The following is a 12,498-nucleotide window of genomic DNA, read 5'->3' on the forward strand; positions in this document are numbered from 1 at the left end:
GTACCTTAACATGTATGCTAACACTAAACTGTTCCCAGGTAGACAACCTTGGAAAAGGCTCTTGCCTTGCTTGGACCCATTTCCCCAGCTATAAAATGCAGCATGGGAACAATACATTCTTGTAGTCCTTCTCAGCCTCTCCCTCTACAATACTAGGATGCAGGGAATCTGTATGTGACTGATATTGTCTCTTTCTAGTCCTCTAGCCAGCATCCTCTCCTGAGCCATTCATAGAGGAGTAAGGAGAGATTCATAGAGAGATAGTCCCTTCTGTTCTTTTTGGACAACATCAATGGTTTAAAAACAAATCCTAGGGAATCTGCACTCCACCCTGCCCGCCCCCTCCGTTAAAGAGCCACACTGCATTTAATTCCTTTAAGAATTATTTACTGTGCACCTACAAGTCATTCATTTGGGGGGAAGATACTTACTGGTCGTTCTCTGTGCTAAGCACTGTGCTATGCATTGTAAATACAACATAGGAAACCAGACATAAGGCATCCAATGGGGCCCTAATGGACAAGTACAGGTTGCTATGGAAATACAGAGAAGGGGCATCTAGCGCATTCTTATGAAGGACAGGAAGGCTTCCCAGGATGTCCAAAAGACAACTGGAATCACACAGGTGAAAAGAACCCAAGGGAAGAGTGGTTCAGGCAGAGAGAAGAGTGTGTGAGGAGCCAGCGAGAGCACTGCCTGTTCATGGAGATGCAAGTTGTTCAGGGTGGCTAGGGTGTCAGTATAATGGGAACATGCTGCAGAGGGAGTGGCAGCAGCCAGGCCAAGGAGCTCTGTAATCATTTGAAAGCAAAAGTGACCCATTAGGGCTTCCCTGGTGGCGCAGTGGTTGAGAGTCCGCCTGCCGATGCAGGGGACGCGGGTTCATGCCCCAGTCCGGGAAGATCCCACATGCCACAGAGCTGCTGGGCCTGTGAGCCATGGCCGCTGGGCCTGCGTGTCCGGAGCCCGTGCTCCGCAACGGGAGAGGCCACAACAGTGAGAGGCCCGCATACCGCAAAAAAAAAAAGTGACCCATTAAAGAGTTTAAGTGAGGGTTTGACTCAGTCAGATGTGACCCTTTGCAAATTGCTCTGGCTACAACGAGTCTAATATGGAGCCAGGCATTTCAAGGACAACATATGATCCCTGCTAGTTTACAGTCTAGCCGGGGGGACAGGATGCTAACCCATGAAACTGATCATGATTCCAGACAACACGTAAATGGCAGAATAAATGAAATTACCAAACAGGTGGAGACAAAAACTGAGTTCAGAGGAGGGAGGTTACTGAATGTTGCCCCAAAAAGTGCTCTGAAAAAATGTTCCTCCTGAAAGAATCTATGAAAGTGGGCCAAAGTGGTCAGGGATAGGGGCCAAGAGAGGCATAGGGTTTCAGCTGAGTCTTCAAGGATGCGCAGGATGCAGATGGGGGAGGAGTGATGAGAGAGCAGAGAAATGCTTCTTTGAGAAACACACAGTGAAGAGGAGCAGAGAAATTCAACACAAGCCACTGAGGTGGCTGCATCCCACGGGGCAGCCAGTACCACACACACCCCGGGTTTATTCCTGGGTGAGCCAAAGACCAGACAGGGATCAGCAACCCCAGCGAGACGCTTCTGGAGGAAGGGAGAGTGGCAAGATCTGTGCGTGCCAAACAGATGACCTGGCTACAAGGGATTAAATGAACATCTCCGAGTGGGCCGCCTGTCCTGTTACCACAGCAACAGTGTTGCCCTGAGGAAAAAGGAGCTGCGGCCAAACGCTCCCGCTGGCTCACTGAGAAGCCAAAGCTATTGAAAATACATCGTTCCAATTCACCAGGGAGGGGAGCTTAATCGCTTCAGAAACCTTCTGTACAAAGATTCCAGATTTCTCTGAAGGGCTTTTAGATAAAATTATTATTGCTGTTTTTCTCCCTCCAATCCATGTCTGCTGTCAGAGACTTCCTCAAAATCTGCAGACCTGATCAGGGCACTCTCCTGTTTCACACTGTCCCACAGCTCCCCGCCTGCCTTCGAGATAAAATCCAAACTCCCCAGCTTGGTACTTCCAGCGCTTCTAATTGTGTCTCACGTTGCAGCCTTTTCTCCCATCACCTTGCACCCCCTCCCTTGCACACTTCAGCCCCCGAGCTTCCCCGTACTCTGGACACACCACACAGCAGGCCCGTGCACAGATTGTCTGTCTCCCTGGAATACCCTTTGCCACCTTTCACTCTGATGAATCTCAGGTCCACAGAGAAGCCCTCTCTGTTTCTAACTCTCCCCCTTCCCCCAATTGCTCTTCACCCGACTGCCTTTCCCTGCCTTTCCCTCAGAGGACGGTTCACCTTTTTAGGCTGCCGTAGCACAACTCCCTCACACACCTCTATTACAGCACGTATCACAGTGCACTGTAAATGTGTTTTCCCCATTCTGCAGGAAGCTCCTAAATGGGAGCGAGCAATATTTAACCTCCTCGTAACAGCCCAAGCACCCGGTACAGCGTCTGGTACACAGCAGGTGAGTGACAGCCTGGCTGCCAGGGTGAATGGCACACCGTGAAGGCCACAATGTCTGCTTTGACACAGTAGTTCTGAGACCATCTTAATGTACCCTTTGTAAAGAGGTAACATGCTTATAGTGGTGAGGTTGACTGCATGATTTTTCTAAATATTTGCCACACTTCCTGACGGACTAAACTCCCCTCTGCATCAACATCAAGCTTGGTGCAGAGCCTTCTCCATGGGAGAATAAGATATACTCTCCCTGCTGACTGCAGTGTGAGCTGTACGCTGTGCCTTAGCCAGGGAAACGTGGATGGAAGTAATGCCTGGTGCTTCCAAGCAGAAGTTTGTTTTTTTGTTTTTTTTTTCCGGTACGCGGGCCTCTCACTGTTGTGGCCTCTCCCATTGTGGAGCACAGGCTCCGGACGCACAGGCCCAGCCGCTCCGCGGCATGTGGGATCCTCCCGGACCGGGGCACGAACCCGTGTCCCCCGCATCATCAGGCAGACTCTCAACCACTGCACCACCAGGGAAGCCCCAAGCAGAAGCTTTAAGAACCAGCTAGTAGTTTGCCATCTCTGCCTTTTCCCTCTCGCATGAGACGGCAGTGTTCCAAAAAGAGGCTGCTCTGTTAGGCTGGGTCCCAGAGGAAGACAGCACGGGGCGGAGCTGCAGCCAGCGCAAGACAGGCAATGGGAGGATGAAGCCGACCTCTACTGCTGTTGTAGACCTCTTCCACGTATATGGAATGACTGATATTGGGGGAGGGGGGTTCCATTAATTTTTTTAGGTTAAATTTATATACGATAATATGCACAGATCTCAGGAGTACCATTTGCTGAGTTTTGACAAAGGCATCCAGCCATGCACTCCACATCCCTAACAAGACATTGACAGCACATTTTCAATACCCCAGAAAATCCCCTTGTATCCTTTCTCAGCCAGTCCTCACCCTCCAGAGGCAACCACTACTGTGATTTTTTTCACCATTTATTAGTTTTATGGAATGGCTGGTATTTTGAACTCCTGAACAGGTGAAGTATCTAGTTGTTCAGGCTGCCTATTCTCACACTTTGGTACACCAGTCATATAAAGAAACAAAGGGAAGTTCTTGGCAGGCCTTGGGGACACTCACCCATGGTTCTGCAAGGCCTCTAATTTTCTGAGCCTCAGTGTCACTGACAAAGTCATGGTAGAGAACAACATAGGGTTCCAGGTGGATGACCTCTTTCCGGACAGGCTGGAGCAGCAGGTAGGGACTGGAACTGGTCTCATAGGAGCAGTAGAGACTGGGGATCTGGTAGTGAGTAGGCTGAAAGGAAAGACTAGAATCAGCGTAAGAGAAGAAGGGTCTAGGAGCGGAAACCGATTTAGGGGAACTACAGCATAAAAAGCCTGGAATGCAGGAGATTCAGAATTCAGTCACTGATGCTGTCCAAGTGAGCTTTATTTATTTTTTTTAGTGCACCAGCCTTTCCCCTCACATCGTCCCAATTCTACCTTTTCTCCCTCTATCCGAGCCTGTTCCATTTTTCATTCCCTGAGAAATCCTACCTGGGAACCCAGGGTCTGACATAACTCCTCATAGGTGTCCCTGGTCTGCAGGTGGGGTACGTTGGGCCTCTGGATGACAGCCTCAGCTACGGCCTGGTTAGGGCTCTCTGCCAAGAGCTTTTCGTATTTCAAGACATTCCTGGCCATCCTCTTATTATCTGGGCCTGGAAGAAATCGGATCAGGGAATAACACAGGTTAACAAACAGTGGTCCCAAAGAGTGCCGCCAAGGTTTCCTATAGCTTCACTGTCACACGTGACCAGCAACTGGACACCTAAATAACTCTCTGTGTCCATGCACAGGAGGATGTAAGGCCCTCACTCCCAGGAGAGTACCTGGCAGTAAAAAAAAGACTGAGTAGGGCCTGGTAGATCTGAAGGAACACTCTTAGACCAAGGAATCATGAGGATGTGGCTGTAGGATGGTGTGATGGTCAGTTCTGTGTAGAGGGAAGAAGCTTCAATATCTTATTCATTCACCAACTCTCCAGTGAACATCTACTATGTACCAGACACTGTGCTAGAGGCTAACCTCCCAGAGTTGAGAGTCTAATGGAGAAAAGACACATTAACTACTTACAACACAACAGAACAAGGAAGTGCTATGAAACAGAAGTTCAAAGAGCCAAAGCCTATAGCAGAGAGACCCGATCTATTCCCTAGAGAACTGGAAGCTAATTTATTCCCAGCTCTACCAGATCCTTCAAAAAATCCCTAACTGGCCTAGACATAGCAGAGCAGTATGGGACAAAGGGGTTCTAGACGTTGGTTCTAGCCTAGGTTCCTACAGGGGTCTTGTGTCTTGTTTGTGCCCGCTTTGGCTGCAGATCCCCCATGGATTGGAGCTACCCGTGGCCTGCTAGCCTCTGTGCATGATTCTCAGTGCATCTCAGAAGGAGGTGCTGACTTGTTGTAAGGCTCACAAAGCATCTTTCTCTGAGGAGCTCAATGTCCTTCTAACCACCACTGCCACCACCACCATTATTCTGGCAAAGGAGGGGACAGAAATTACCATCCTTTTTTAACCAGAGAAGAAATGAAGTTTGGGGGAATGGAAATGATGAGCCCAAAATACCAACAAAAATATTGCAAAACCACTTATGGAACCAGGAATCTCAATTTGCTGTGTCCTACTTATCCACCTATAATAGTGCACAATTTGGGCTCTCTGGGAGAGGCAGAGATTTTAATAGATAAAGCACAAAGAAATAAAGAGAGGTTGGGTCATCAATTTGTACCACTAACTGTCTACGTGTTTCCAGACCACACAGCTACTTCCTTATCCTACTGTTTGCCAAATTATCAGGAAGGAATAACATTACTAAATGGATTCATTAGAAAGTGACAGTGAAATCCTACATGAAATACTTCATAAATATTAAAACATAATAGTGATTATGTATCTTACTTTAGTATCTAACTATCTTATTAAAAGAAAACCTGGGACGCCATCTACCACCAACATTTTAAGCATAAATATTCAAGTAGAGCTAAGCTAGTAAATCTCCCTCCCAGTTTTACTCTGGTGAGGCGCTGCCTGAAGAGGGCTGAAGCTGAACTCTGTGGCCAACTGGGCAGGATGCTTGCATAGCAAAGTGAGCTCTGGTTTAAAGAGAATAATTGCTATCTTTCTATGAGCAGCCAAAGTGAACATCCCTGCTGAGTCGCTCTCCTTCTTGCACACACAGCCCTCATTGATTGCACTCGTTCCCAGGTCTGCTCCCGACACCTGGATCTTCAAATGTCCCTAAAGAAACTGGCTCCCAATCTCGGCCTTGTTCTCCACTGAAGCAACACTAATATATATGACTGGATGGGGGTGGTGGAGGAAGGGGACAGGTTGATATCTTCTTCTTAGCTTTCTAACTAACTTAAAAACTCTTAATCAATATGTAAGATTTAATCAAAAATTAGAAATGTGCCTTGGATTATGAAATTAGAAAAATAAAAATGGACAGCTGTGTTTCATTTGCAAGGACTAAAGGCCAAGAGCAGGAGGGAGTTCCCAGTAAGTCAGACCTGTAGTTATCTTTTATCGTTACGTACTGTACAGAAGAAACTCTCGGGAGAGGCTGAGGGCACAGGAAATATTTCCCACCTATAAAAAAGAAAGAAAAGGAAAAGAAAGAGTTAACCGCACTAAGGATATCTCCTCTGATGAACCATTACATGGAGTTTTAAAAAAACTATAAAATATTCTTACCAAGAGTAGCTAGTAAGACTCATTAAAATGAGCTGCAGACTAAAATGTAGAGGTTCTCTGTCCTAATTCAGGATTTGAGCCCTGATCCAAATCAGGTCTCCTCAGTTTCCTCATTTACAAATGACTTATTAACACCCTTACCAGGGAATGGAGAAAAATAAATGAAAATAAACTGTCTTAAAATGCCCTCAAGTCTTTCAAAGCATGCAAAACCATGTAATTGTAGGGTGTTGTTATTTTGGTATATTTTATTATTAAAATTAATATAGAACTATAAAAACCCTGCTAAAAATATAATTTGCTCTCCAGGCTCAGTACTTCTGAGAGTCCACAGAGTTAGAGGAAGGCAAAGGAAGAACTAAACCTGAACCGTTCCCACTGCATAGTAATGACTCTCCCTGCAGCCATTCAACCTTGGGCTACACGTGGTCAAAAGTAAACAGGGGATTTCCAGACAAACCTGGGGAACAGAACCTAGGCAGGGTGGGCTGTGATCCTGCTCTGAGTGCCATGGAATGATGATGAGCTGCTAGAACTGTATTTCCCTCTGATCATTTTATTTTTGCATGTGAAAAAATTCATTTTTAATGATAAAAGTAACAATAAGAACACTATAAAACATATGAGAAATAGGGGGAAAATGTTACACTGAAACCCAGGCATTTCAAGCACTTTGGGTAATATATAGTGTTTACATAGTTACAATCATATTTCTTATACATTTTCATATCCTGATTGTTTTCCTCTACAGTGTAATCAGGAGTACTTTTTATATCTTTACATAATCTTCAGAGACAGCATTTTTTAATTATTATTTTTCATTGTGGTAAAAAACACAAACATAAATTTACCATCTTAACCATTTCTAAGTATATAGTTTCAGTAGTATCAATAATAAATATATTCACATTGTTGTGCAACCAATCTCCAGAGTCTTTTCATCTTGCAAAATTGAAACTCTAATCATTAAAAAACAACTGCCAATTCTCCCCTCCTCTCAGCCCCTGGTAACCATCATTCTACTTTCTGTCTCCGTAAATTTGACTATTCTAGATACCTCATATAAATGGAATCAAACAGTATTTGTCTTTTTGTGACTGGCTTATTTCACTTAGCATAATGTCCTCAAGGTTCATCTATGTTGTAGCATGTGTTAGAATTTCCTTCTTTTTAAAGACTCAGTATTATTCCATTGTATGTATACACTACATTTTGCTTATCCGTTCATCCGTTAATGGATACTTGGATAGCTTCCTACCTATTGGCTGTTGTGAACAGTGCTGCTATGAACATGGGTGTACAAGAGAGACACTTTTTTTTTTTTAATTTACCATCGCTCTGGACGCGCAGGCTCAGCGGCCATGGCTCACGGGCCCAGCCACTCCGCGGCATGTGGGATCTTCCCGGACTGGGGCACGAACCCGTGTCCCCTGCATCGGCAGGCAGACTCTCAACCACTGCGCCACCAGGGAAGCCCCATTTTTTAAATTATTTATTTGGTTGCACCGGGTCTTAGCCTTGGCAGGTGGGCTCCTTAGTTGCAGCACGCAGCCTCCTTAGTTGTGGCATGCGATCTCTCAGTTGCAGCATGCATGTGGGATCCAGTTCTCTGACCAGGGATCGAACCCAGGCCCCCTGCATTGGGAGCTCAAGTCCCAACCACTGCGCCACCAGGGAAGCCCCAAGACAGCATTTTCAATGGCTGCATCTTATTCCATTTAGAAGCTCCATCACAAACAATCTAACCATTCTGCTATTGTTTGGGCATATAGATTGTTTCTAATTATTTAATATCATGAATTATTCTGTTATGTACTTAACACAGGGATAGTTAAGTAATCTAATATCTTATAATGTCAGATATTAATTCAGGGTTATAGATTTTCAAGCCCTTATGAGATGAAGAGAACTAAAATACAATTTTACATATTTTTAAAACTCAAGGGCTTTATCACAAGGTAAAATATTTTATCAAGAACAAAGAGTTACTTTTGATGTCCCAGTTAAATTCCTTTGGAAATGTGTACACTAATGTTAAATGAAAAAAGAGAATATATACTGTGTATAATATAAAAATAGATTACATTTATTGAGTGCATGTGTCATAAATTGTGTTAAGGGCTTTACATGTATTAGCTCATTTAATCCTCATGACAACCCTCTGAGGTAAGCATTGAAGGGTAGCAGAATATGCCACCCTAAAATATGCCTCTTTGGCATAAAGATTATTTTGAGCTAATTATTTTGAGAAACAACAGATAAGGGAGAAGTTTTTCAAACCAGAGTAGAAGTTGCCCTTTTGTAAGGCAAATTTACATTTATAAAGGAAATCTCCATTTGTGAGGGTGTCTCCTGTTAGTTAACTTATGTTTATTGTTCCTTTTGTTAATCTGTCTTACATTACAGGTCTCAGACAAAAACTCAGAAGGTTATTCAGAAAATTATTTCCACACTCTTACAGCATCATTATTATCTCCCTTTAAAGATAAGAAAATTAAGGTCCAGGGAGGTTAAGTAAGTTGCGCAAGTTTTCACAGAATTTGAACACAGGTCTGCCTGACTTCAGAGCCTATGGTTTAATTACTACACTCTACTGTCTCTCATTATTAGTAGTTACTGAAATGATTTTTCACTAAAATTTATCATGAAAAAGAATTAAATAATAATAGTACTATATATAATATTATATATATTATACTTTTCATGGTATATATAGATATATAATTTTATATGATAATGTAAGGCCCATGGAGGGACATTTATCCCTAATTTACTAAGGGTAAAAAGGGGACCAGAAATTGTCCATAAGATGATGCCAATGTGTTCTATTACTGTGGGATAAAAAAAAATGTACTATGAGAGCACAAAGAAGGAGAGTCTGAGGAGAATTAAGGAAGACTTCACGAAATAGGTGACATTTGAGCTACACCTAGTAAGATGAATAAAATGTACCAAAGCATGATTGTGGAAAGGGAGAGTCTACAAGTGAGAAGAGGAGAAATCTAAGTCATCATAGGGGAAAAATACCAAAACAATTAGTCAGACACTGTATTTAAAATTCTGTCTTTCAGGGTGAGCTGCTTTAGTTTATCTTCTCTGAGTCTCCACATCAATTCTCCATTTTCTTCTTCTATTAAAATTCAATAACTTCTCGCCATTTGTTGCATCACAGGGATTCTGTTTCAGCTTTAGTATGTAGCAATTAAGCAGCAGAGTTAGGAAGAGCACCTTGGAAAGTTTTACAACAAAGAGCCACTTACCAGGAATTTGCATGAGAGGAACAGGTCTATTTGCTGCACTGCTGTTTTGGCAGCAACACATGGGTTTGGACCACGCACATCCTCCTCCCTTTTCTCAGGAAAAGGGATAAAGGAAAAGGAATGTATGGAGCAGAAATGGTTTATTAGTTTTGGAAACTCTAGGGAATTGGCTCTGTAGTGATTTTTCCAGCCTATTCTTTTTTTTCTTTTTTTTTTGCGGTACGCGGGCCTCTCACTGCTGTGGCCTCTCCCGTTGCAGAACACAGGCTCCAGACGCGCAGGCTCAGCGGCCATGGCTCATGGGCCCAGCCGCTCAGCGGCATATGGGATCCTCCCAGACCGGGGCACGAACCTGTGTCCCCTGCATCGGCAGGCGGACTCTCAACCACTGCACCACCAGGGAAGCCCTCCAGCCTATTCTTGAAGACTGTACAACTCTGGTGGGAAATGGGATTAGCTACACAAAGGATGGCAGCTCCCACATGTAGGCGAGCTTTCACGAGGGGCACAACAGGTTATAGATCAACAGTGCCAAAGAAAACCAACAGCTGGAGGAGGTACTGAGCTGATGCTCTGGACCAATGGCACCAGCTGTGTATCCAGACACTATTCACGTCACAGCTGGACTTGACTGCAGACGGGAGAGGCTAACAATCAAACTTCTTCCTTGACATTGGCAGTATCATGGCATAATATCTGGGACGAGTTATGAAATGTTGAGGGGGCAAAAGAGCGATCTGCATTGACTATGAAGCTATTAAACATTTGTGGATGCAGCTGCTGCTGCTACAGGGAAGAGACTGCCTCCTACATGGAAGACGATGACTTTAAAGTAGTCAGTACATTGGAAAGAGTACTAATGAAGAATCAGACAGACTCGGGCTCTAATTCCAGCTCTGTGAACTCTGTGACAAGCTAGGAATTCTTTGGAGATTCAGTTTACTCACATGAGAAATAGGGAAATAACAAAACAACTGCCCTGCTTGACTCACATTTGGTCCTGTTGGGAAGACGAAATAAATTAAGAGACATGAAAATGCTTAGAAAATTGTAAAGCAGATATAAAGCATTACGCTTACTGTGATGAAAGCAGTGAGCCTCCTGCTAACTCCCCTACCTGGAAATACGCAAAGGCCAAGTGATCCAAGGCATCCTCTAGACTTGCCTCATCCTCTGTCTTCCATTCTCCGTAAGAGCCTCGGAAGAGACTGACAGCCTCCTCCAGCCATGGAATGGCATGGTAGTAATCTCCCATGTCATAGGCCACCTGCAGGGAGCATAAGTACCGTCACTAAAGCCTTAGTCCACGGGTAGAGAAAGGAAATGATACTGCAAAGAGTGGAGGGCCTTTGGAACCCAAGAAGGCAAGTTTTCTCTCTAATTCATTTAAATTAAATATATTAAGCATCTATTATATACAAGACAATGTACTAGGCATGGAGAATATAAAGTGTTCTTGCATTTAAAGAATTTATAATCTGGGAAGATGTGAGATATGAACTCAAGTAATTATAACACTGGGCAGAATGGCATGAATGCTTGAGAATCTCAGAAAGCTTCACGGAAGAAGTGCCATCTGAGATGAGCCTTCGTTGAAGAAGGAAAAGAATTTCCATGAGCAGAGATTGGAATGAAGGTCATTTTATGGTGAGGGAATGGTAGAAACAGAAGCCAAAAGCAAGAATGTGTTCAAGCAGTATATTGTGGCTATAGTCTAAGGCGAAGAGAAGCAGGAAATAAACATAAAAAGGCAATAGGGGGGCTTCCCTGGTGGCGCAGCAGTTGACAGTCCGCCTGCCGATGCAGGGGACACGGGTTCGTGCCCCGGTCCGGGAAGATCCCACGTGCCACGGAGCGGCTGGGCCTGTGAGCCATGGCCGCTGAGACTGCGCGTCCGGAGCCTGTGCTCCACAATGGGAGAGGCCACAACAGTGTGAGGCCCACGTACAGCAAAAAAAAAAGGCAATAGGGGCTAAGCTAATTAGAGTGTGACTGTCATGTTTTCAGGAAGATGCTGTTGGTAACAATGTGAGGAATGGATTAAAAGCAATCATTTATTTATTCAATATTTACTGAGTATTTACAATGTACCTGGTGGTCCCTGCCTTTAAAGAGCTTACAGTCAATCAAGGGGCACATAAGTAAACCAATAATTGTGACATAATGCATTAGACATCTTAATGAAGGTAGACATTGGAACGTTATGAGAGCTCAGTGGATCTGTCCTATATTAAATGTCTGAATGGGGGGAATATGGCAACACGCACTAGACATAGCTCCCGTCTCCTAATAGCTTACAGTTACCTAGAATACCAGAACTGCAGGTGGAATTTCCTGCAAGTTGATGTTGGAGACAGCAGGGGATTATAAAGTCACAGATTTGGAAGGCCTCTTTCTAATTCAGGTATAATTTCCAGCAGGCAGAAAAATAGGGCAGAACCTAGAGATACTGCAACTCTGCCGCCTGAACAGTTAAGTCCATTCCTATCCCCCATCTGCCATTAGCTTGCTGTGTTATCTTTCTGGTCCTTAAGTTTTCTATTTGTAAAAACGTTGAGTTGAAGAATAACAATAAAAAATGACTGAACTTTTCCTGTTAACAATTTATTTAATTAAGATTTCCATGAGGAACTTTAAGTCTCAGCAATACAGCAGATTGAGATAACTGGAATCCTTCCAACCACAAAGACTTAGAAATTTTGAATAAAATATAAAAAGCATTTAATTATATATTTTCAAGAAAGACTGAAAAATACCCAAGTACCAGAAGTAAAAAAGGAGTTGAAAATCCAAGTAATAAGCTTATGAGCAGATGCTGAAGCTGCCTAGGATGGGGTGGGGGTTGGTTCTAGTAACCTTGGTACTTAGGTACCCTAGGTTATAATACCCACATGAGAACAGTATGTGAGCCTTCTGTAGACCTTCCAAACCTAGGAATTGGAATTAAGACACACTCATAAAACTGAAACCCATGAAAAACTACACTACAAGGGAAAGA

General features: G+C 43.7%; 1 protein-coding gene across 1 annotated transcript in view; it reads right to left on the reverse strand.

Moving 5' to 3' along the window:
• The window catches only part of P4HA3 (prolyl 4-hydroxylase subunit alpha 3), a 34,869-nt gene that overhangs the window by 11,124 nt on the left and 11,247 nt on the right, over positions 1-12,498 (reverse strand). The window contains exons 4-7 of the mRNA XM_007448094.1: positions 10,618-10,767; positions 6,084-6,135; positions 4,039-4,202; positions 3,620-3,796 (exon numbers count right to left, since the gene is read on the reverse strand). Coding sequence (XP_007448156.1) covers positions 3,620-3,796; positions 4,039-4,202; positions 6,084-6,135; positions 10,618-10,767 — 543 coding nt within the window. The remainder of the gene's footprint in view (positions 1-3,619; positions 3,797-4,038; positions 4,203-6,083; positions 6,136-10,617; positions 10,768-12,498) is intronic.

Source organism: Lipotes vexillifer, unplaced genomic scaffold (genome assembly GCF_000442215.2).
Source record: "Lipotes vexillifer unplaced genomic scaffold, Lipotes_vexillifer_v1.1 scaffold640, whole genome shotgun sequence".
In the NCBI taxonomy this organism is placed as follows: domain Eukaryota; kingdom Metazoa; phylum Chordata; class Mammalia; order Artiodactyla; family Lipotidae; genus Lipotes; species Lipotes vexillifer.